The 27,277-nt window shown below is 43.5% G+C and overlaps 1 protein-coding gene across 1 annotated transcript in view; it reads right to left on the reverse strand.

Moving 5' to 3' along the window:
* The window catches only part of LOC137500487 (thyrotropin-releasing hormone receptor-like), a 66,903-nt gene extending 52,438 nt beyond the window's left edge, over positions 1-14,465 (reverse strand). The window contains exon 1 of the mRNA XM_068227387.1: positions 14,419-14,465. Within this exon, the coding sequence (XP_068083488.1) occupies positions 14,419-14,421 (3 nt within the window). The 5' untranslated portion in view covers positions 14,422-14,465. The remainder of the gene's footprint in view (positions 1-14,418) is intronic.
* Between the last annotated feature and the right edge of the window lie 12,812 nt (positions 14,466-27,277).

A 27,277-nucleotide genomic window follows, 5' to 3' on the forward strand; every position in this document is an offset into this window, starting at 1 on the left:
TACAATCAACCCTTGGTCACCCCATATAGTCGACTCTCACGACAGGCAGGGAATACCGTGGGTGTATTATTCGTCTGCCTCCCCCACCCACAGGGGGTGTGTGTTTGGTCCGCGAAAGGTATTTTATTTCCCTCAAGTCGCCGGCAAGCCGGTGAGGACCCCGCGCCACGTGGGAGTATCACCTCTCCCCCTGCTACGCCTACGTAGCAGGTTCGTGGGAGTTTGTACGGAAAACTCACGTTGCCAACCTAACCCCGCTGTGGTGAATGATGTTCAGTCTCGCAAGAACGCTTTGTCTTGCTGAGCCATATGCTGCGCTGGCGTAGTCTAACGTGGATAAAATATGTGTCCCATTGAATCGTAGGACCACCGTGCGGTCAGCTCCCCAATTAGTGAATCAAAGAAATTTCAAGCGACTAAGCCTCTTGGTGCATTGCACTTTCAGCTGCCGCACGCGTGGCTCCCACGATAACGCACTTTTGAAAAGGAGGACAAGAAATCGGTAAGTGTCAACTACAGGAACAGAGACATTTCCTAAATAGACCTCAGGATGAAGATGATGATGATGCTTGTTGTTTAAAGGGGTCTAATATCGAAGTCATCGGCCCCTACTGGGATTTTTGTTTCAACCGAGTAAGGATAATGGGAAAGTGGTCAATGTCAGAGATAATCGTACCGAGCTCGATAGCTGCAGTCGCTTAAGTGCGGTCAATATCCAGTATTCGGGAGATAGTAGGTTCGAATCACACTGTCGGCAGCCCTGAAAATGGTTTTCCGTGGTTTCCCATTTTCACACCAGGCAAATGCTGGGGCTGTACCTTAATTAAGGCCACGGCCGCTTCCTTCCAACTCCTAGGCCTTTCCTATCCCATCGTCGCCATAAGACCTATCTGTGTCGGTGCGACGTAAAGCCCCTAGCAACAAGAGATAATCGTGTGCATTCTACCGAAACAGCGGAACCAACGAACGGTTGCCTAGACTTACGTCTATGCGAAAATATTTGCCGTAACGTACACTAAAGTGAGTTGCTTCCCGTACGTTGAAACTACATAAACCCAGCTCTTAAATTAATGTATGTAGCTCTTTTCCCCGCGGGCAAGGCGGCTCAGAGCCGCATATGTTGTGATTGGCGTTAAAATCTCCAACAAGTGGACGGGAGGTGGCTGATGATGATGATGATGATGATGATGATGATGATGATGATGACAGTTGTTTAAAGGAGCCTAACGTCGAAGTTCATCGGCCCCTAATGAAACGAGATGGACGACACGATATCTGGTAGTTAAAATTTTAAAATGTATCCTGCGACAAGAGATAAAGAAAACAGTTATGAAGAAAAATCAGTATGAGATTAGCTGACGATGATGCATGTTATTTTAAGGGACCTAACATCGAGGTCATCGGCCCTAATGGTACGAAATGAAATGACAACAAAAGTTCAAAATCATCCACTCACCAAAATAAAAAAAAATGTCATGAAGAATGAATGAATGGATGGATATGAACCAAAAAAACAGTGGATCCGATTAAAAAAGATCATAAATAATAGTATTACTGACCAAAGGACCACTTAAAAAGAACAATGCTGAATCGAGGATGCTTGATGCCTAAAGGAGTCTAAAATCCAGATCAAAGCACCCTCAGATTGGTGCTTACGGCTAGTAAAGTATAATCATGGTATTTCTCATGTTGGGGTACTAATTAAATGTAGCGAAGACTCACGGTGTTTCACACATGATGGTACTACTAAGTATTGTACGTCGTACAGGTAACGCAGACCTATGGTGTTTCTCACACAATGGCGCCACTCATAGCTAACGCAAACCACGAACCAGCTACGAAGGCGTAGTAGGGGGAGAGGTGATACTCCCAAGTGGCACGTTCCAGGTGGCGGATAGGGGGGTCCTAACCGGCTTGCCGGCGGACTTGAGGGAAATAAAATACCTCTCGCGGACCAAACACACTACCCCCTGCAAGTGGGGGACGCACATGTAGAATACACACGCGGTACCCCTGCCTGTCGTATGAGTCGACTAAAAGGGGCGACCTTGGCGCGGACATGGATTGCGGTTTGGTATAATGTGATGGGCCTCCTGTGGATGGGAGAGGCTGAATAACTCCATAGGTAATCCCTGCCTGTCGTAGAAGCCGACTTAAAGGGTTATGTGGCCATGGTCCCCTCTTTATTTTTTATTATTTTTCCGAGAGACCATTCAAAATTTAGATGTGCGTGCTGCTCGGCGATGGAGCTCCTATGTGTGCGACTACGCTCGAAAGCCCGTGCCAGCAACCACCCAGGACGCGGCGGGTGGGAGTGCCATGTACCCGGGCGGTAGTATCCGCCTGACAACGCAGGTCCCCGCACAGCCGAATGCCACAAGGACATATTATTATTTATTATTTTCATTGATTTTTCTTATTTTTAGTGCTCTGTACACGCTATGGGGTACATGCTATTGCGGGTGACTGGAGGAAGGGAGTCCTAGTGCTCATTGCCTCGGTTATCCCGTATTTGGCATCGTCCAACATCGGACCCCGGGCAGTACCTGCTTCGACCAGGTGGGTATTGCCTTGGCTGCTGGGTTCGGCTACAGAGACCCCTGATCGGAGTGGGTGGCATTCGTGGAGGAAGCTATCGGGCATGGCTTCAAAAAGAAGTCGGCTTTCTCAAGGTGGTCCCCCACCTAAGTCTTTAACTTTTGCTTCCCTGAGAGGTTCAACTCCCTGGGAACATGCGCAGCGTGAAGGAATGGGATCCAGCTTCCCTAGGTTTCTGGTCGCTACCAGAACCGATGGGCACGATTTTAAGCTGGTAAAGTCGATCCTGTTTAGTCGGCACATCGAAGGCGTCTATGGCGAACTGGAGGATCTTAAGAAAATGCGCAATGGTAGTTTGCTTCTAAAGACTCGTACAGCACTGCAAGCTGATCAGTTGCTTAATTGCGAGCACTTTGGCGAAATCCCCGTCAAAGTGGAGGAGCATAAGTCCTTGAACCTGGTTCGCGGAGTCATCTTTCACCGCGACCTTATTTTGAACACTGACGACAAGTTGATGGAAGTCATGAAGAACCGTGGCGTGACACACGTCCGGCGCATTACGCGCAAGGTCAACGGTGAAGACGGTTGGGATAGGCTTGGATAGCTGTTATGAATTGTTTGACGTACCTTCTATTCCTTGCCTTGTCAGACAACCGAGTGGTGTACCTCCGTGGATTGTACGACGACCTGAAATCATCCTGGATTTGCAAACTGGCCCGAAAGGAGACACGGACCCTTCGATTTATCGGAGGCTCTACCAGTCCGTTGTTGGCCGCTATCCAGGTTCAGTCGTCGTCTACACGGATGGTTCAAGGACAGATACGAAGGTGGGCTGTGCGTTCGTTGTCGGAAATGATCGGTTTCCTTTTGCTCTCCCGGAAACCTGTAGTGTGTACACAGCAGAGCTTTATGCTATCTGTGAAGCTCTGCGGTACGCACTGTACAATGAGCGCCGACACTTTCTTGTGTGTACTGACTCCTTGAGCTCGCTTCTGTCTATTGCTACCTGTTTCCCTCGGCACCCTCTGGTGCAGCGGATCCAGGACCTGGTGGCCGGGTGTTCGGATGCCGGCACCAGAATCACGTTTGTGTGGCTCCCGAGCCACATGGGCATAAAGGTGAAACGAGTTAGCGGATCAGGCTGCCAAGGAGGCAGTTACACTGCCCCCGTTGCCTTTCAAGGTTGCAGCAAGTGATATTCGCTCTCAGCTGAGACATCTGGTCATGTCACATTGGGAGATGGAGTGGCAGGCCATTCCACTTGCCAATAAGCTGAGGGAGATAAAAGGAACAACGAAGGTATTGAGGACTTCCCTTCGGGCTTCGCGGAGGGAAGCCGTGGTATTATGTCGCCTTCGGATCGGCCACGGTATCTTGACGCACTCCCATCTACTGAAAGGAGAACCCCCTCCGGTGTTTACCTGCGGCGACCGTCTTACCGTGGTGCACATCCTTACGGAGTGTGTGGACCTGGTCGATCTGCGCCGTAGTCTTAACTTTTGCGAGTACTATCTCCCTTACCTTGCGTGATGACGAGCAGTCAGCAGACCTCGTCGTCCGCTTTATGAGGGATAGTGGACTGTTTTACCGTGTGTGATGCTGTTCTTTGTCCTAGTGTGTTTTGTGTCACTCGCGCTTTTATCCCATTGACTTCATTTTAGTTTGTGTTGCGTATTTTAATGTGTTATTTTAACGTCTCGCGTAAATTATGTACTACCAGGCAATGCCTTATTCCTTAGTTTTCCTGTATATTCTCTTATTTTATTAGACAATAAGGCATTGCGTATTAGATCCACTGATTGTTTTAATCTCACCCTCATTTTTCTCCATCACCATTTTTTTTACTCGAGTCAGTGGATATGTTTTTAAAAATTTTAACTTCATCTCTCATGTCGTTTATCTCGTTCCATTAGGGGCCGATGACCTTCGATGTTAGGCCCCTTTAAACAACAAGCATCATCATCATCAGCTAACGCAAACCGATCAAGTTCCTCACCTACGTGTACTAAGCACAGGGACTCTTACTATCCTGTGGTGTTCCTCACATAGTGAGTACTAATCAAAGTCGACGCAGAACCACGGTTTCGCTCATATAGTGGTACAACACACAGGCAACGCCCAGACCCGCGGTGTCGCCCACAGCCCACATGGGTACGACGCACAGGTATTGGAAACCCACAGTGACACACTCTTTGCTGCTACTAATCACAAACCTATTTCGTACCTAATTTAGTGGTACTACTCGCAAGTTAAGGCGACCGATGGTGTTCCCCACGTGATGGTACGAATCAAGAGTACTTTCATGGTTCTAAGACAATCATCCCTTGGTCAGCCCTTTTAGTCGCCTCTCACGACAGGCAGGGCATTCTGTGGGTGTATTTTTCGTCTGCGTCTTCCACCCACGGGGGGGTAGAGAGAGAGAAAAGGAAGAAGAAAGAAGGGATGTCACCTCGAAAAATGAAGTAACGGACGATGAAAGGCAAGGGCCACGATTGGCGTGAAAATGAAAGACTACCTAGGCCTCAAATGCTCTAATATCGTCGGGGTCGGATAAGAACAAGAGTTCACCAAGGGAGGTCGGCAGGATAGACGAAAGTTGATGATGATGATGCTTGTTGTTTTAAGGGGCCTAACATCGAAGGTCATCGGCCCTTAATGGAACGAGATGGACGACATATTATATAACAGTTCATTTTAAAACGTATCCACTGACTAGAGTTAAGAAATGGTGACGAAAAATGTGTATGAGATTAAAACTGTACCGGGCGGTACACCTCTACGCGAAGCAAGTTCAAACCTTGCGCCAATTGAAACTCCTCTATTGGAGAAACCCGGAAATTTAACCACCGAATTAACTCTACTAGTTATCAGAAGATGTCACTGAGTGTTTTTGATTTGATTTTGTTTTTCATAGATCAAGAAGCGTGGACATTCTATAACAGATGTCTCTACCAAAAACTATGGTAATACACTCTGGCGCAATGGAATGAACTCTCTTGAAGAAATTTTGTATTCATAAGTTTTGTCTTTACTAAATTTTATTCTGTGGTTTGTGGGTTGGCATATTAATCCTTTCTTTCCGCCTGTTTTGAATTTGTCCAATCAGTAATTTCTGTAATTAATTTTCCTCCAGTCATTGGTTTCTTCTTCAAATTTCCATGTGTAATTCTTTATCTACCAATAAAAATTGAGGGGGTGTGTCTACTCATTCTTGAAAGGTCTCGAATTTTCCACGAGGGTATAAAAACTGCTGATTTTCTTGTTTCGGAGCCACTAGTATAACAACTAACTCAGTGTGTGAATATGTAGCAGGGGCGGAAGCGCCTCGTTCTTCAGACAGCAGATCTTCAACAAGGTAATGGCCTTTTAACATGTTTATTTCTTGCTAGCTCAGCAGTCTAACTCTCGGGGAGGGTTCGAAACCTTTAATATGTAACCCATCTCTTTAAAATTTAAATTCCTTTTCTGTCTATGTAAAAACTACAAATCTCTTTTACCGTAAAGCGGGGATAGAGAGTGCTTCACCCTCTCGAGCTCCCCTTCATTTTGAAATTGAGGTGACTACGTTTTCATAACTGTTTCTTCTCTTCCTTAATGTATTAAGGTTTTTTTATACGAGTCACCTCCCTAACTTGGGACTATCCCCTGTGTATCGGCCTAGCGCCACTTAGGTTTTAAAATGTCGATTTAGGAGTGAAAATTCACGCGTCCATCCTTTTTGTTTTGGGCCATTTAAATTAACCTGGTTTTGCACACTAAGGCCCAGTAGATTGGGTACCAGATACCCCTGTTTCTTTATTATGCATTGATGGCAGTTTGTGTAAAAGTTTGTTATTGCCTTAATAGGCTTGAAAGATCGAGAGCGGTTCAACTCTTTATGGAATTGTGGTAAAAGTGCCTTAGAGAGGCTTGAAATGTAAGGTTGGGGGCTAATGCTCTAGGTAATTAAGGATTTTCTGCCCTTTGGAGTTTTATGATTGTGAGCTGAGAGCTCAAGGATTGATGAATTTGGGCCCGTAGCCCAGAATTTGCAAAGACTACTTAACTGGTGCTTTCTTGTAAAGCGGCATTGTACCTGATTTTCTTTGTTATTTCCCCCTAGTGGAAACTGTTTATTTTTTTTTCTCTTGGTTGTGTACCTGATTTAACTTGTTATTTGTTGTACGCTCAAAATTCTGTATCACCATTGTTAAGTTTTGAAAACATAACCTTGTTGAAATTTTAATTCATCTTTCGAACTTGTAGTTAGACCCATTCCAGCCCGCACCTTCTTTCACCTCTGACTTCCACTGATAACTCCGTAACAAAAACAATCAGTGGATCTAATTCGCAATGCCTTTTTTTGTAATAAGAGAAAATACAGGAGACAAAGGAATAAGGCATTGCCTGCTGGTACAGATATAAGTTATATACATACTTTACATTAGACGTTAAAATAACACATGAAAATACGCAACACAAACTAAAATGAAGTCAAGAGGTTAAAAGCGCAATTGGCACAAAGACACGAGCACAAAGGACATCATTACATACGATAAAATAGACCACTATCCCTCATAAAGCGGATGACGAGGTCTGCTGACTGCTCGTCATCTCGCAAGATAAGGGATATGGTACCAGGGAGATTGAGACTACGGCGAAGATCGATCCTGTCCATACACTCCGTAAGGATGTGTACCTCGGTAAGATGGTCGCTGCAGGCACACACTGGAGGGAGTTCTCCTTTCAAGAGATGCGAGTGAGACACGATACCATGGCCGATCCGAAGACGACATAATACCATGGCTTCCTTCCGCGAAGCCCGAAGGGAAGTCTTCCACGCCTTCGTTGTTCCTTTTATCGCTCCCAGCTTATTGGGAAGTGGAATGACCTGCCACTCCATCTCCCAATAGGACATAACCAGATGTCTCAGCTGAGAGCGAATATCGCTTGCTGGAATCTTGAAAGGCAACGGGGGCAGTGTAACTGCCTCCTTGGCAGCCTGATCTGCTAACTCGTTTCCCTCTATGCCCATGTGGCTTGGGACCCACAGAAACGTGATTCTGGTGCCGGCATCCGAACACCCAGCCAGCAGGTCCAATATAGACGAAAGTGAAGTGCCTGGCACAAGTAAGCGGAAGCAATGCCAAGACTCAGCTAAGGGCCCCCGGTCGCTAATCCACGCTCCCATGTTGGGAGCCCCTTAGGGCCCTTTAGGTCGCCTCTTAAGACAGGCAGGGGATACCGCGGGTGTATTCTGCATGTGCGTCCCCCACCCGCCTGGGGTAGTGTGTTTGGTCCGCGAGAGGTATTTTATTTCCCTCTAGTCCGCCGGCAAGCCGGTTAGGACCCCCCTATCCGCCACCTGGGACGCGCCACTTGGGAGTATCGCCTCTTGCCCTGCTACGCCAGCGTAGTAGGTTCGTGGGGGATGGAGGTGAGTTTTCAACGTTTTTATCGAATAGTCTGGGCATTTGAGCGTAGATGCACACGTAGGAGGCTCTTCCCCAAGCAACACGCACATTGTGTTTTGAATCAGTCAAACCCTCAAGTGATGGCGGTGATGATTGTGGTGGTGGTAATGAGTGCGTTCGCTTTCTTTTACAGACCTGTGTAAATATTCACACCCTCCTACCTACAGGGGGTCAAATTCGCAAATCTAGCAGCGCAGTCCAGTGCCTTTGCAACGTCGTTCCTATTAGTCATATCCCACGGGAAGAAAGGATATTGTGGGTGAATTCTATCTCCGCCGCTCAAAGGGGGATTGCTTCTTTACGTCGCCTCTTACGACATAGCAGGTGATACCTTGCAGTATTCCTTGCCCTCACCCATGGGGGATAGTTTAATACCTCATGTTGTCTATTCACTGTGGTATAGTAGAATATTAGTACACAGTCGAATTTCTGGTAGTATGTTGAAGATAGGGGTACTCGATGCGATGAACGTATTGACGTACAGGCTGCAGTGAACTTCAAATCTATCCATCTGACGATCTATACTCTATTTCTTAGTGGAAAATCAAGTTCTAAATTATTCTATGATTTAATTGTTGTCCTGTTTTCTAATCGATATGAACCCACTATTTAAAGCATTTATATCAGGGTTTCTACATCCCACTAAGTAATTTTTATTTAGGAAACACCGATGTGGCCGAGATTTTGTCTCACAAGAGTCCCTTTACATGCTGATGAAATCTACTGAAACAAGGTTTGGCGTATTTGGGTACCTCTAAATACCACTGGAAAGACACGTTCGTAGTCAAAACCTTGAAATAAATAATGGCGCTCTATCATTCAAGCCACTCATTTACGTACTCTTAACATAAATTATATTGTGGTTTTGCAACTCCGGAGTTTGAATTGAACTGAAGGCCTACAAGATTTTGCTTGATTCCTTCCATTAATAAGATATGAAAATGAAAAATAAGAGGATATGAAATAGAGTAACTTTCAAATGGCAGATCACACAAGGAAAGGGTTGCGAACTGCGAGCCATGGCATCGCGAAACACTTAATATGATGACGTCAGCCATAATGATTACTCAAGTGAGTTATTCAATAGGTGAACTTGAGCATAAAACACAGCAGTTGACTCGAGGGATTTTATTGTCTTTGGAGGTATTTAGGGAGAGAGTGCGCACGTATTTAACTCCCTGAAGGCACATCACGACAGATTTGAAATCGCAGCCTTGAGTCACATTGCACCTGGGGGAGCTGTTACCTGACTTTAAAAGCGACGAAACTCCATTTAGGTTAGACAGATGGATAGCTCTATGAATGCGCTGAGCCAGTAAAAGCAGTAACGGCGCGGAACATTTCATTTAATACCGTCAGCGAACACATCGTGTTGTGTTTAGTTAAAGCTGCTAGATATACAAGATTCTTTACACACCTGCTAACTAACATGGTTATGTATACAACGATTGATAATGATGTTCACTGTTTTTAGGGGACTAACATCTAGGTCATCGGCACCTGATGGTACGAAATGAAATGACACTCTAAAAGTTTTAAATCACCCACTGACCAAAGAAAAAAATGGCATGAAGGATAAATGGACTGATATGAATTTGAAACAATCAGTGGACCCTACCCAAAACTACGATAAAAAATAGTATTACTGACAAAGATACCACTTCTAAAGCACAATCCCGAATCGAGGATGCTTCTTGTCTAAAGGGGTCCAAAATACTCGTCAACGGCCCCGCATAATGGTACTTATCGCTAGTAAATGAGAGGCATGGTATTTGTCTTGTTAGGATACTAATAAAAAGTAGCGCAGATTCACGGTGTTCCACACATGATGATACTACTCGCAAGTATTGGACATCGTACAGGTAACGCAGTCCTATTGTTTTTTTAACATTATGGCGCCACACACAGGCAACGCAAACTGATGGTGTTCCTCACCTAGGTGTATTTATCACGAGCGCCGCTATTCCCGTAGTGTTCCTCACACAGTGTGTACTAAGCACAGGCAACGCAGACCCACGGTGACGCTCATATGGTGGTACGAATTAGGGGCAACGCCCAGACCCGTGGTGTTTCTCACAATAAAACTAATCACGGGTATTGGAAAACCCACAGTGACCCACTCTCTGTTGCTACTAATCACAAACCTCTGGTGTACCTAATATAGTGGTACTACTCGCAAGTAAAGGCGACCCATGGTGTTCCCCGCGTGATAGTACTAATCAAAAGTAGTTTCATGGTTCTAAGACAATCATCCCTTTTTCGCCCCTTTTAGTCGCCTATAACGACAGGCAGGGGATACCGTGGGTGTATTCTTCGTCTGCATCCGCCACCCACAGGGGGTATATAATGATTATCAATGGGTGTTGGCTTCGTGCGATTAAAATACTTCGTCAATGATCCTAAAAACTGAAATTCAAGAGATTGACATATTTTACTGACGTTCACTCAATTTTCAGATGTAATATTATTTCACGCTGATGTCTTTAACGACGTTATAGATACTAAGTAGGATTCGCCTTTCTAGCGGGCATTTTAGCTACAATCCAACATAAATCCAGGTTGGTGTAATAGTAGTTCCCAAATTCATCACATAAGTTTGATTCTTCACCGTGTTTTTGCATGGATTAATTATAGTAATAAAATGGTAATATTATTGCTTTACGTCCCACCAGCTTTTGGAGACGTCTCCCTGTAGATTACAGTTGGCATTGGTAATGTTAAATCCGACAGACTCCTGCTCATAGATTTACGAGTTCGTTGAAGGAACTGTCACCAGTGAAGATTTTAGTCTTATATAATGCTAGCGGATTTTACTTCCTTAGAGTTGGATAGTCTATAGTCAAACACCACGTAGTTGTTCCATTCATCAAGTTTTTTATCATATTTCGTTCAGTTATATTCGATCTTGTAATTATTATCGGAGGTTGTCCAGCTGAAGCGGATAAAACACACTCTTACCAGAAAGAACGTATGTTCGATTCTCGATCGGTAGTCGTGAAGTTTTAGAAACGATTTTTCACCTCTTCGAGAACTTGGTCTTGAGGTACACTCATAAAATAACTAAAATGAGTACCATTTGATGACTAGGCAGACGAGTATCTCATTCCCCCTTGACAATCGTAAAGTTTGGAGAGGTTTGAGGGTTTTATTGCTTTGTTTCAACCACTGAAAACTCTTGACGCGAATCGATCCTATGGGGATTTCCATGATAACCTATGCAATAATTTCTTACACCCATTTCCCTCTTTGATGAAGATGATACATAATGAGACGTAACGTAATGACAATTTAAAAGCTGAAAATCATCCACTGATAAGAATTCAAAACGTGATGAAGAACTCATGGATTAATATGAGTTTTAAACAATCAGTGGATCCGACCCGCAATGCCTCACCTTCCCAGAAACTATCTTAAGACAACTCTATTACTAACCGAAGGACTGTTTCTCAAGCACAATCCTGAACCGATGATGCTTGTTGATAAGGGGTCCAAAAATTTAGGTCAATGGCCCCTAAAAGTGGTACTCTCCTCCCTATTAAGGTCTACCGATGGTATCTGTCCTGTTGCGGTACTGATCAAAAATAACGTAGACTCACGGTTTTCCACACATTATGGCGCTACTCGCAAGGAATGTCCGTCGCACAGGTAACTCATGCCAATGGTGTTTCTCACAATGGTGCTGATCACAGGCAACGTAAATTCGTGGTGTTCCGCATATAGTGGTATTGATCACAGGTACTGTAAACCCAGAGTGAACCACTCTCTGCTGTTACTTACCACAAACCTACTTTGTACCTAAAAGTGGTACTACTCGCAAATAAATACGACCCATGGTGTTCCCCGTGTGATGGTACTAATCACAACTAGTTTCATGGTTCTAATTCAATCATCCCTTCGCCGCTCCTTTTAGCTGCCTCTTACAACAGGCAGAGGACACCATGGGTGTATTCTTCGCCGGCATCCCTCACCCACGGAGGGTAGAGAAAGGAAAACAGCAAACAGAAGTGTCCGTCACTTCGAAAAATGAAGTAACGGATGAAGGAAGGCAAGGGCCACGAAGGGCGTGAAAATGAAAGACTCATTAAGCCTCGAATGTCCTCATACAGTCGGGGTCTGAAAATAAGAGTTGACGAAGGGAGGTCGGACAGGATAGATGAAAGTGAGGAGTGTAGCACAAGTAAGTGGAAGCAATGCCAGCAGTCAGCTAAGGGCCCCCGTGATCGCCAACACTCTCTCCGAAGTTGAGAGCCCCTTATGCCCCTTTAGGTCGCCTCCTACGACAGGCAGGGGATACCGTGGGTGTCCTTCATCCACAGGGGTAAATCAGTCTGAATTGACACTGCAGTTCAGTTATAAACTGTTGAATTTCAGAATGATGAGCATCTATCCTGATCCTCAACAGATCCTCCATTTTTCGTAGGATGCCTAGGCGTCACTGAGCAGTTGTACTAGCGAAATTAAGAATGAGGTAGTTTCCCTCTGCTTTCGTCACCGAGCCAGAATTTTCTGTTTATCAGTCTGCCAAGCCCACTAGAATTCATACACCAACTGACGCTGAGAGCAACACTTCCTCGCCATTCATCAAAGGGACTGGTAGCATAAGGGTTGGCATTACTGTTAATACTAATACTTCAGTCACTTTTACATTATCAAATTCAAGAATTAGACTAACACAGAAATATGACTTTAACCACCTTGATCTAGCACACACGAGGAGACAATTATGTTACAGGTTTGAAATACCTCTAAATATTTTTACTATTTTTTCAAAACTAGAGATGCCGGAATGTTGTCCCACAGGAGTTATTTAACCTACCAGTAGATCTATCGACACGAGTCTGACGTATTTGTGAATCTCGAAATACGACCGTGATGAGCAGGGATCGAATCCGTCAACCTGAGCTAGCTATGCAGTCCGGCACCAGAAGACACACCCCATTTCGCCAGAGTAAATCTGGGTAGGTGTATGACATTGGTTAGAAACCTTTCCAACGAAGAAGTTCTGAAACCCATCATGGGAAGTATATAAGCGTAAAAAGCATTCGAGAGAATACGTCTAACATAATCTGGTCATATTATGTAGGCAGGTTTTGCGTGAAAAGGAAGCTATGTGGAGTGTTCAGTGAAACAAGACAAGGTACCAGATTTCACGTGGGTTGCATTCAATCAAAAGAGATTGAATGCCACGGCGCTTCCTTCCAACTCCTAGTCCTTTCCTCTCCCATCGCCACGAACCTACTATGCTGGCGTAGCAGGGGGAGAGGTGATACTCCCACGTGGCACGTCCTAGGTGGCGGATAGGGGGGTCCTAACCGGCTTGCTGGCGGACTTGAGGGAAATAAAATACCTCTCGCGGACCAAAGGATAAAGAAACTAAAAACACATTTATTCAGAACGGGCGAAATGGAAAGAATTCGCCGTAGCTCTGACGCGATTAAACGGATGGCATTGCTATCACTGAACTAACAGAGTATAAGCATGGAAATACTTATTTATTATTCTTAAACCTTACACACATGCTGTGAATCACAAAAATAACATAACAGACGGTAATAATATTTAGAAAAACCTAGCCATGGCCGTCACTATTCTAAAGGGGAAGCTTCGAGGATTAAGCTTGCCGCCAGGCAAGTAACAGAGGGCAAAGGAGAACACACAATCTCACGTAACATGGAGGAGTGTAACCGACCTTGGTTCGTCCAGTTCAGCACCACTGCAGGTGCAAAGTAAGGTTAACGAAGTCTGTACGAACTACCACACTATGTTCGGGAAAAACGGTTGGTGATTGATATCAGATAACTCTACATTCCGTATCTTATACTAGTTGTTGTGGCTTGCGATGCGATAACCGGTTGGTGTCATTGCTGTGTTCATATCAAGATGAACCCCGTTCGATTACCGACCAATACATGTGGAGCTTTGAAATGACAAGTGACATTCTTTTCTAAGGGTTTCCACGTGGTCATATGGTCATGAGGAAGACATTTTTCATAATGGGCGAAATGGAAAAAAAACACCGTAGGCTTGGTGCGACTAAACGGATGGCGTTGCTATCACTGAACTAACAGAGCATAAGCATGGGAATACTTATTGATCATTCATAAATCGACACACATATACTGTAAATCAAAAGGTACAATATCTGCAAGCTTACTTCCTCATTTTTGGTTCTAGTTTGTATTGACTAAAATTATGAACGTATTCGGAGTTGTAATTAAGATTACATGACTCATTGAGGAAATAGGACAATTTCTGGAAAATTCATTTTAAGAATGAATCAGAGTCACGCACCGCACACGAATTTGATACGAGATAATGAATTACATTCTCTAACCAGATAATACTGGTGAAATACGTCTGCTCATCGGTGTAACATAAAATGTCTGTATAAATACAGGCATATTCTAAACTAAGTACATTACAGTACCATTCTGACAGTTTACCAATGCGTTAACCAGTCATTTCAAAAGCACGCATATCTCCTGCCTTATCGCGATCGATTACAAATGCAGTCATCAAATTATTAATCTTTAATTTCCGAAACACACACTGTAGTACAAACAGAATCCACTCTTAACGCCACACGCATAGCCACATGCACGAAAGTCAGCCAAATGCCACTTAACGTAGGCCGAAAGCTACAACCAGAGCTCGCTATCGTCGGATGTATGACGCATGCGCACTTTGGAAAAGATTGCCTGCTTGCCAGAATTCTCCCAGCAACCTTGAAATTGGAATGGTGCTCTGCGGGCATTGCAAGCGATGTGACAATCAGTTTAATTGTTTTTGATATTTTAATTCAATTCTTACAGGGGTATAGGCATTGGAAAAACATTAAAAGTGGCCTGTTCAAGTAGGTGAGTTGTAAAATGTACATGCCATTCACGGCAACCTGATGTGGCTGAAATAAATATAGCTGTACCTCAATGAATGCCACGGCCGCTTCCTTCCAACTCCTAGTCCTTTCCTCACCCATCGCCACGAACCTACTACGCTGGCGTAGCAGGGGGAGAGGTGATACTCCCACGTGGCACGTCCCAGGTGGCGGATAGAGGGGTCCTAACCGGCTTGCCGGCGGACTTGAGGGAAATAAAATACCTCTCGCGGACTAAACACACAACCTCCTGTGGGTGGGATACGCAGACGAAGAATACACCCACGACATCCCCTGCCTGTCATAAGACGCGACTAAAAGGGGCGACAAGGGATGATTGTTTTAGAACCATGAAACTACTTGTGATTAGTACCACCACGCGGGGAACACCATTGATCGCCGTTACTTGCGCGTAGTACCACTAAGTTAGGTACCAAATAGATGTCTGATTAGCAGCAATCAGGAACACCGTGCGGTCAGGCTTTTACGGTACCTGTGATTAGTAGCACTCTATGAGCGACACCAGGGTTCTGGCTTGCCTATGATTAGTACCCACTATATAAGGAACACCATGGGATAGTACGAGTCCCTGTGGTTAGTACGCTTATGTGAAGAAAACCATAGGTTTGCGTTGCCTGTAAACGGCACCGCTATGTGTGAAACACCATAGGTCTGTATTACCTGTGCGAATTTCATTACCTGTGAGTAGTACCTTAATGTGTGGAATACCGCGAGTCTACGATACTTTTGATTAGTACCGCACCATGTCATATACCATGGTTCTACTTTCCAAGCGATAAGTACCATTATGAGAAGCCGATGACCTATATTTTGGACCCCTTTAGTTTGCAGGCATCATCAATTCAGTATTGAGCTCTAGAAGCAGTCCCTTGGTCAGTATTACTATTGTTTTCCGTCAGTTTCTGACACTGAGGCATTCCGAGTCGGCTCCACTGATTGTTTTAACTTCATATCCATCAGTTCATTTTTCGTCCTCACGCTTTGAATTCTGGTCAGTGGAGGATTTGGGATTTTTATTTTGTCATTGCATTTCGTCTCATTTCGTACCATGAGGGGCCGATGGCCTAGATGTTAGGCCCCTTAAAACAACAAACATCATCATCATCATCATCATCATTATCATCATCCTCTCCCATCGTCGCCATAAGACTTATATGTGCCGGTGCGACGTAAAGCCACTAGCAAAATATATAGTCTACATGGAATAAAGTAAACATCAACATTTATTTCAGCCAGAATTTTCCTTGTTACTTGGCGTATTCGTAAAAGTCTGATACAGCCAATTTACAGACGTAAAGCGCAATGATTTTCGTATTTATTTATCTTTACCCAACGTGTTGCGTAGAAAAGATTAGTCCATTCGCTTGTGTTCTCGATCTTCCTGTATGGATGCGAAACTTGGACCACAAAAGCTAAAGACAGGAACCGAATCAACGCCATTGAAATGTCGTGTTGGAGAAGGATGTTGCGAATACCGTGGACAGCAAGGCGAACAAATGATTCTGTCATCCGGAAAGTTGGAATACAAGAAAGTTTATGCCAAGTTATGTACCAGACAATCCTGCAATTATTTGGTCACATTATGAGAAGAGAGGATGGCAACCCGGAAAAATTAACTGTCGAAGGAACAGTTTCTGGCACAGGGACACGAGGACGGGTCGCAAAAAGATGGGTTGATCAAGTAAGAGAGATCATGAACTTACCATGGAGAGTTACTGTCCGGAAAATGCAAGTACGTACAGAATGGTATCAGGTTATAAAAGAAACAACAAGGTCCTTGGGTCACGATACTCAGTAATGAGTGGAACGACTGGCGAGAGAGACCCAACGTGTGCCTTCTTCTGTTTGCAATGCCAACAGAATTGCTTGCCACTGATCGAGGTGGCGTGCGTTTAGGGTCACGTAGCTGTGAGTTTGTATTCGGGAGATGGTAACTTAGGTTCGAATACCACCGTCGACAGCCCAGAAGATGATATCCCCTGGTTTCACATTTTCGCACCAGACAAATGTTTGGAATGTACCTTAATTAATGCCACGACCACTACCTTCCCTATACTAGCGCTTTCTCATACTTGCATCGCTAAAAACCTTCGATGTGTTAGTGCGGCGTTAAACCACTAGCAAATAAATAAATAAATAAATAAATAAATAAATAAATAAATAAATAAATAAATAAATAAATAAATAAATAAATAAAATGAATTGCTTACCGACTGGCTACGTAGTACCTAGACTGTTACTTTCTATGCTCAGTGTTGCGCAATCGAATATTGGCGAGGTCATATGGTGTATTCGTGAATGTACAAGTCACGTGTTTGTAGATTTACTAGCACGTTCAAGAATATCTGTTCACTGGAAAATAGAGGTCATTCTGAAATTTCTTCCAGTCCCTAGTAATGCAAACATATGGCATTACATCTCGTCAATAAATGAGCTAAACGCAGTTCTTCGACAGTTCTTGGTTTAATGTGTATCGTTTCTTGCCTTGTTTGATGTCGTATGTATGATATTTACGTCCAGTTATAATAAATGCTATTAGTAAGAAAGATCTTTATGGTTTCAGGTACAGTGTGCGGGCATTTATATTTAACTCCGCTTAGGTTGCCTGTGGGTCGATTCCGATATTCCATTATACTCCATCAAATGCCAACGAAACCTGAACACTTCAGGGCGATCTATTATGTACTTACTGTACTTCGTGGAAATCTATGCATCTTGTGCATCAGTGTTTGGTATTTTACTACTTCTGTTTCAATCTATGTATTGTCTTTAATCGCTAATCACTGTGGATGACTTTTACTATTCATTTTATTTCATCAACTTAAACCAGTTTCCGTCTCTGTTAAAAATGGCGTATGGCGTTTAGTGCCGGGAGTGTCCGAGGACAAGTTCGGCTCATCAGATGCAGGTCTTCTGATTTGACACCCGTAGCCGACGTGTGCGTCATGGTGAGGATGAAATGATAACGAAGACGACACATTCACCAAGCCCCCGTGCCAGCGGAATTAACCATTTATGTTTAAAATTCTCGTCCCTGCGGGAATCTAACCCGGGATCCCTGTGACCAAAGTCCAGCACGCTAACCATGTTATCTGGCTTCAGTTTTTTAAAATCTGGAACTTAATTAAACAGGTTCTCTATCTTATAAATAAAGTTGTAGGGGGTCTGCTGCCCGTAATTCCTTTTGTTTTGCCAAATTTTCAAATATTTATCCGTTTTAGGTCAACTCAAGACCGAATCAGTGGTTTTTACTTTTCGTGTCTGTTTGTTTATTTGTGTGTTTGTTTGTTTGTTTGTTTGTTCCACCATCACGTCCAAACGGCTGGATAGATCTCAACCAAACTTCATATTTAGAGCATACTCATCCCGGGGAAGGTTTCGATATGCATATCATTTTGAAATCTTTGAAAAGACGGGGGTTTATAGGAAAACCACAACGGTTTTCCTCCATTTACTCTTATACTATTGATTTTATGTAAACTCTGTGGACCGTATGTGAAAGGTCTCTTCATTATTAACAACTTTCGTTATGTTCATAATTTACCTTACTCTTCAAATGACGGAGAAATTTACTACTTTCTGCCGATACCATGCTCTGCATTGAGTGACCGACAGACCGACAACGAATATATGGGTTACCATGGCAACGTCTCTGACTGCTTGCCAGCAGGGAAGTAACGCATTGCCATTTTCCTCATCATTCCTTTAAATTCTTGGTTGTTCCTTGGGTAGAAAGCAAGAAAATCGTCAATCAGCCATTCTGCGTGATATTGGCGGAATATCATTGGAGGTTATAACCGTCCTCGAATAGCTTAAGTAATAACACAAATATTTATTTTCTTATCTGATTACCTAAGAATCCCTACGCCTAAATTTCTCTCCGATTACCGCTTTCTTATATCCATAACTCACACTGGCATAATTTATTGAGGAGCATTTGATACATTCACTTGGTATTTACATATTTGTCGTCATCCGGATGTTCTCAGTTATAATCCATTTGCTATTAATTTCAACTTACTAAACTGTATTATTTTCTTCCTTAATTACTACGTATGTATGCGAGTGCTAATCCCGAATGCTGGACACTCTTTTCTTTGAGGAAATATTCTAAGCTATGCAAATGTATAACTTTTGGCCCAGGAAAATTCCGACATATGGATGCAATTTTAACGACGGTGCAGACGTTCGTTTCGGGGTAATTGGTGGCTAATCAGTAAGTCGTATCACAAGTCAGAAAGCAAATGGCGTTTCATTTTGGAGAGATCTACAACTTTTGCCGTATGACTTTTCGTCGTATTTCTATCCCGTTTTTTAGGTTAAGTCCAGGGGATATAGCCCAAAAGGTGTTGTACTTGGAGCAGGTTCCTTATCTATCTATATAAATAAAATCGTAATGACCGTGTGCCTGTACATTGACTATTTTGGCGACATTTTCGTACAGATACACGTTGAAGGGGTAATAATGACCATCTGCATATTTTTTTGGTTTAGCTTTTTGAAAGTCCTAACTTTACACTCCTCACCGAAAACCCAGATTGCGGCATAATCTGCAAGTCGAGGAAGGATATTGAAATTTGGCAAAATTATACGTTTTAGCCTTAACGGGCTGAAAACTTCCAAGATCTTTAAATTTTTCCCTTTTTATCCCGAAGAATATCGAAATATGGAGGCAATTTTAATGATTGTGCAGACCTTCGGGAAGTATTATCACATAACGGATGGCACAATCCCCGTTCAATTTGGAGTGATCTACATCCTTGGTCTTACGACTTTTTGTCGTATTTCTATCCCTTTTACCTTTGATTTTTCTCTATTTCTCGATGTTAAGTAAATTTGGACTTTTCACATATATAATTCATACCTTCCATCAGTTATAGGAAAGATAGAATCATCAAACTCTACACGAAAATTGGTCCACACAGTAGCCATATGTGAGCCAAATGCTATGTATGTAGCTGTCACTTAATTATCCGAAAAGCAATGCGATGTGAGATAACCTTACACAAATTTTATCCTATTCCACGTTTCTAACTCAATCTGACCCATGAATAGATGAGATATCATATGACCAACAATTTAGGCCGCTAAATCCGGCGTCTTATGGTACAATCCTTTGCTGCTAAACGGTGCATCATATCGACAGTTAATCTGTAAATGATGGTCTGCAATATTGTAAACAAGCACATTCTTTCGTATGTCGAACTATTGTATATTCACTGATGTCGATTTTGTAGCGATCGAGAAAGGGTGTGTCTGCTATTGTAATCAGTACTCCCCACACCGACTTTGACTGGCAGTAGGAATGGGGTCCTTCACCAATTCCTGTGTAACTGGCATTAATAAGGCAGGCCTACCATTGTAATGAATAATTCACTTCTCGATTTGACTTGCAGAAGGCAAGGGAACATGCAGTTTTGTTCAAAACTCCCCTTACCCGATTGTGTTTGGCTGTAGGCAAGCGTTCCCGCAGTTATAAACAGATGTACCCATCTAAAATATGACTGGCATTAGGCATACTGGCCTGCTATTTTGATGGAAACTCACCAACTTGGTGTGACTGGCAGTACGCTGGCTGGCAGTTGAAAAAGGGGCCTGTCATTATAATGATAACTGCACAACTCAATTTTGACTGGTTGTAGGTAAGTTTCCTGCCATTATAATAAAAACTCCTCAATTTGTAATATGTCTGGAAGTAGGAAAGGGGGGCTGCCATTTTAACGGAAACTCCCCAAATCGATTGTAGTAGGCAACGGGGCCTGCAATTATAATGTAAACTTCCCAACTCGATTGTGAATGGCAGTTGGCAAGTGAGCCTGTCGTTATCATCACAAATCCGTAACAAGCACTTTACATTGGAAACAACGTATGGGGACCTCTCCATGCTATTTCTCGGATAACGCTAAGAGACATGCTATTTTAAAACAATCTTATTTACTGCATGTACAGTATTTACCTCAATATTCGTATACAATGCAGAATACCGTAGCGAAGCACGGGTACATTTGCTAGTGCCACTATATAACTGTTAGGATTGGAAAGCATTCCTTGAAAGTGTCCAAAATTTATTTCCATGAGCAGGTAGATATCATACAAGTGTTTAAAAAGGAGAACAATCTGGGTCAACGCCAAGGATAGGATGGTGCTAATGGACGGTTTGAATGCGAGAACTGGAAATAGAACGGAAGGATATGATAAGATGATAGGAAAATACAGGAAATATATGGAAGCTAATAGGAATGGGAAATCCGGGCTGAGTGGCTCAGACGGTTGGGGCATTGGCCTTCTGACCCCTACTCGGCAGGTTCGATCCTGGCTCAGTCCGGTGGTATTTGACGGTGCTCAAATACGTCAGCCTCGTGTCGGTAGATTTACTGGCATGCAAAATAAATCGTGCAGGACTAAATTCCTGCACCTCGGCGTCTCCGAAAACCGCAAAAGTAATTGGTGGGATGTAAAGCAAGTAACATTATTATTTTCATTATTATTAGGAATGGGAAGCGTTTATCGCTGGAGCACCATGTGCGTCAACTGAAAGCCCACTGCGCTAAGAAACTCAACAGCCTATAGGCCTAATGGGGTATCTATGAATCAAACTCCTGCGTTTATATCGGGCAGCATATGGATCAGCTCAATAATTCGTTTATGATAGAGTGAATAGCGTCCATCCTAGCGTAGTTAGACTGGCAACGGGAGCTTTCCCCATGTCCTGTCGATAGCCCGCTCGCTGAAACCATCTGAGATGCAAGCTGATTCTGCTGTGGTATGCTGAAAACCTTCGGCAAACTACCCTTGCGTATTCCGTAATCAGATTCACCAGCTTTACGGTGGACATTCTCGAGCTATACAGACGGTTCCAATACGTCTGGATAAATTTTTTTTTAAATGTACATACCGGGCGAGTTGGCTGTGCGGTTAGGGCCACGCAGCTATGAGCTTGAGCTTGCATCTGGGAGACAGTGTGTTTGAACCCCACTGTCGGCAGTCCTGAATATGGTTTTCCGTGGTTTCCTATTTTCACACCAGGCAAATGCTAGGGCTGTATCTTACGGCCGAGGCCGCTTCCTTCACACTCCTAGGCCTCTCCTACCCCAACGTCGCCGCAAGACCTATCTGTGTCGGCGTGACATACAATGGCGTATGGCTTTTAGTGCCGAGATGTGACCGAGGACTTCGGTTCGCCAGGTGCAGGTCTTTTGATTTGACGTCCTTAGGTGACCTGTGCGTCGTGATGATGATGATGATGATGATGAAGACGATACATACAACCAGTCCTAGTGCCAGGGGAATTAACCAATTATGGTTAAAATTCCCGACCATGCCGGGAGTCGAACCTGTGACCCCTGAGACCAAAGGCCAGCACGCTAACCATTTAGCCATGGAGCCGGACGGTGTGACATGAAGCAAATTGTAAAAAAAGTTCATTGTACCTTCGGGTCCGTGAATTGTGAGAGTGCCTTGTAAATTGTCTAATAAAGTGTCTCCGTGGAGAGTGAACGACCTGACATCCTCCTGGATCTGAACTCCGGTCTAAAAAGTAACAAGAATCCCTCAATTCGTCGGAGGATTTTGTGGACCGTTCTAGGGAACTAGTTAGCTGACACACAAGGCTGCCAAGGACGCAGTCACACTGCTGCCGTTGCCTTACAAGTTCCCTGCTTGTGACATTTATCAGCCGAGAGATGTTCTAACTTCTCACTGGGAGGAGGATTGGAAGGCCGTCCCACTTTCCAATTTGTTGAGAATTATGCTGTCTGCTATTTGCTTTACGTCGCACCGACACAGATAGGTCTTATGGCGACGATGGGATAGGATAGGCCTAGGAATTGGAAGGAAGCAGCCGTGTGCTTAATTAAGGTACAGCGCCGGCATTTGCCTGGTGTGAAAATGGGAAACCACGGAAAACCATCTTCAGGGCTGCCGACAGTGGGGCTCGAACCCCCTATCTCCCGATTACTGGATACTGGCCGCACTTAAGCGACTGCAGCTATCGAGCTCGGTTGAGAATTATGAAAGGAACTAGTCTACGTAGGTATGGAAAAACGCCATTTGGCATTATCTGAGATAAGGTTTATTGTGCAGTCTTCGGATCGAACCTGGCATAACGACTCAATCCCACATACTACGGTGAGAAGACCCCTCGGTGTGTACTTGCGGCGCCCATCTGACCGTAGTATGGAATGCTGGGACCTGACCGATATCCACCGTAGTCTTGAACTTGAGAGAACCATGCCCCTCATTCTATGGGATGAGGAGCAGGCAGAAGAACTTGACATCCGTCGCATGAGGGATAGAAGTCTCTTTGCCATTTTTATCAGTAAAATGTTATTCTAGTTATTTTTAACTTTTCTTGTATTGTGAAATAACTTCATGTTAGAATGTTAATCTAAATTTTATGTTTAGTCTATTATCTTTTAACTATGTTTTCTCTCTACTTGATTTGTTTTAACTTTGATTTTAACATTCAATTTTCTTTTATAGTGCTACGAGTTTTAGTTTTTATAGCAATGCATTATTGAATTTGATTACTTTTAATTCCCATTTTCTTTATTTTTTGGAAAAAATAAGGCATTGAGAACCGTGTCCTCACAGTATTATAAATGCTTTAATCTATTCATGCTAAAGATAATTTTTTTAAAAATAATAAATAATCATTACATTTCGTCTCATTTCGTACCATTAGGGGCCGATTATCTAGATGTTAGGCCCCATTAAACAACAAGCATCATCATCAAATTTGTTGTAGGGCTAAAGGTAACTATGGCATTTAGAATTACAAACTACTTTCTTTTATATATAGTAACCCTTACCATCTGTAGTCAAATGCTGTGACATTATGAGTTTCAGTAATAATTCTGCTTTTATGAAATGGAGGGTTGGGGCCTATAAAAAGCTTTATTACAATTCTAAAATAATTAATTTGATAACGTACGAAATGGTGTAATTTCAGTTGAATAAAATTTTGAGGCTGAATAAAAATCACCTTCAATGAGGCGTGTTAGTGCATGTCAATGTACGCTAGGAAATGAACTTTCGTTACTCGTCACAGTGAATGTCAACTGTCACTATTAACAGTCAACAGTCACAGATTTTCAAGATACACTGTAACATAGCCGTTCTAAGTTTATGGGATACCATCGCACTATTAATTACCGATGAAAGCAATCATCGCACTATTAATTACCGATAAAGGCATTAATAATAATAATAATAATAATAATAATAATAATAATAATAATAATAATAATAATAATAATAATAATAATAATAATAATAGTAAGAGAAGAAATCTGATGAAATATATTTTCTTCTTCTGAATATTGCGCAGTGGGTACTGTTTGTACTAGGACAAAGCTGCATGTGAACGTGTTGCTAACAGACGTCAGTTTTTGAGATCATTAATCACGGCCATAGGAAGGGGATGTCTTTACTTCAGCTTTATCACACCGGCCACAGAATGTACGCAGACAAGATGTTATCTGAGGTTGACGTCCAGCATATGCCAGGTTATTTACTTCATTACCGAGGCTAAATCGGAACTGAGCAGAGTGGCCGCACGTGTTAACGCTCTACGGTTATCAAGCTAATTTCTGTATTCGGGATTCGCGTCGGTATGAGCCCTACCGTCAGCTGTCCCGTGCTTTTTGTGGTTTTCTATTTTCACTTCCAGCCAAATGCCAGAAACGTCACCATTCATAGGCCACAGCCGATTCCTTACAATTCCTCACTTTATTTCATTGACAACCATTCATTCCATCTTTATTAGCTCCTCGACTGCGGTTGGCGTCATGAAGGGCGTCCGGCCGTAAAACATACCATATACATACATCTCCCTTCATCCCCGAGCCCTATCAGGGATTGGGACTAAGGTGTAGACCAGGGCCTCTCAAACGCCCAAACTTTCACGCGTGCAAACTACGGCGCAGAGTTCCTGTGCACAGTGCATCGGTCCCACTCGGCTCGACTCGGACCAACGCTTCGTCTCTGGGCTGTTCGGCTAAGCTCGGCTCAACTCGGCTCGGATTTGGAGCGCTACGGAGCAAGGGAGGAAGAGGGAGACAGGCGGAGCGAGTGAGACAGGCGTGGGGAAAGAGAGAGACAGCGCTATTGCTCCAAATCGAGGAGTGGCGGTCTGCACTCTGGTCAACCAAGCGAAGTCGTCTTTTGCACAGTGCATGCACCAGTGCATGCATCCTGAGAGGCCCTGGTGTAGACACACATACATACCCGGGCTAAGTGTATTAATACGCATTGTTTGTGAATATTCAAGGATTTAAAACTTTAACTGGTTTCCCACGAATATTTGTTACCAAATTTTATTCCTCTTCTTCTGCTCCCTCCGTGGACTGGTAAATTCCCCCCACCCCTCACTCTCTCTCTCGCTCGTTAAGTATCTTGTATTAGTCCCCATTGATTGTGCCATAATCATTTTTGTTCACAGTTGAATGAACGTTGAAGCAGTCTGCTTTCGGCACGATAAATTGATTGCCAGCTGTCTACGAAGTGTAGGTGGCTCGCGCTGCAACTGTGATGATAACTGTTGTTATTGCTGTTGTTGTCCTTATTCTTCTTCAACCTATTGTTATTCTTCTGCCTCGTTCCCTGCTGCTGGTGAGCTAGTAGGTGGAAAAGTAAGTTAAGATGATCCTGAGTTCGCGTCCTGTTAATACCTATGGCAGGGCTGAGTGGCTCGGACGGTTGAGACGCTGGCCTTCTGACCCCAACTTGGCAGGTTCGATCCTGGCTCAGTCTGGTGGTATTGGAAGGTGCTCATATACGTCAACCCCGTGTCGGTAGATTTACTAGCACATAAAGGAACGCCTTTTTTTTTGTTTGCTAGGGGCTTTACGTCGCACCCACACAGATAGGTCTTATGGCGACGATGGGATAGGAAAGGACCTAGGAGTTGGAAGGAAGCGGCCGTGGCCTTAATTAAGGTACAGCCCCAGCATTTGCCTGATGTGAAAATGGGAAACCACGGAAAACCATCTTCAGGGCTGCCGATAGTAGGATTCGAACCTACTCTCTCCCGGATGCAAGCTCACAGCCGCGCGCCTCTACGCGCACGGCCAACTCGCCCGGTCAAAGGAACTCCTGCGGGACCGTCGAAAAGTAGTTAGTGGGACATATAAACGATAAAATTATTAATATTCCTATGGCTAAAGGATTAGTTTTCATTATTTGTGATAGGTGTAGTGCTTTACATTTACACACAGTATACTACGCTGCCAACCAAACTCTCACCTGTGGGTTCCGTGGTTCAAATTCCTGCCACTCATTGTGAGATTTTTATTGGACAAAACGGAGACGGGACAGGTTTTTCTCCGGGTATTCCTGGTTTCCTTGTCATCTTTTATTCCAGCAACATTCTCTAATATAATTTCATTTCATCTGTCAGTCATTATCTCATTAATCATTGCCCCAGAGGAATGTGACCAGCACAGTTCCTATCCTCGCCGCTAGACTGACCCGGTTAAAACTGGAAACAGGCTGTGAATTTCCATTTCCATACTACCACCAGTGGCGTATACTGAGGGCTACCAAGGCTATCGGTGAAGCCCAAACCTCAATTGAGAATGACGGAAGTCTAAGGCACATTATAATGTAACCATCTGACACATTGTTCCATTTAAAAAACCTGAAAGCGGTGAGAAAAACGTCATCTTCTACTTTCGAACGGACCTACTTTGAACCACGCTTGTTCAACTGTTGGGCTTTGATTTTGCCCGGTATTGTCGCATCTTCTGCTGGTGTAACTCCGTTCTCTCTTCTGTCTAGGGGGTACCTTTCCTTGAGAGGTTTTCCTGAAATCCACGGACTTCCCTCAGGGTGCGTCTCACAGACCGTTTTGAAGCTCTGTTATTCCAAGTTCTTTAATATCCTTCTTGGTTTCTGTCAGCCAAGTTGTACGAACATTCTTGTTTTGCCAGAAAGTGAACAGACGGTTGGTCAATCGGTTTGGATGAAATCTTGCGTGTGGATATAGAAAGCTACCCTTCTTTTCCTTGCACAGTCAGAGAGCATCTCAAATATTCGTAGAGCTCAGAGTTATGTCACTTTCGGAATTCCCCATTTTCCTTTACCTGACCTGGGATCTTTCTGAGGATTCTCCTCTCTCTGACTTCCTATTTCTCTATCAGACCTCTTGGTTCAAGGAAAGACACTCCATGGCATACAGGGCTTCTGGTCGTATGACTGATGTGTAGTGTTTAAGTTTCAGGTTGCGTGGCAAGCATCTCTTGTTATAGGTGTTTTTTGTCAGTCGATACGCTAGTTCCAACTTGTTGACACTCATGGATAATGATGTTCTTTCTGATAAGTTAGGTTCAATCCATTCGCCGAGATATTTAAATTTCTCAGTCTTCTTGATGTTTCCCTGCTCCAGTAATAT

The sequence above is a fragment of the Anabrus simplex genome, chromosome 4 (assembly GCF_040414725.1).
Source record: "Anabrus simplex isolate iqAnaSimp1 chromosome 4, ASM4041472v1, whole genome shotgun sequence".
Lineage (NCBI taxonomy): Eukaryota > Metazoa > Arthropoda > Insecta > Orthoptera > Tettigoniidae > Anabrus > Anabrus simplex.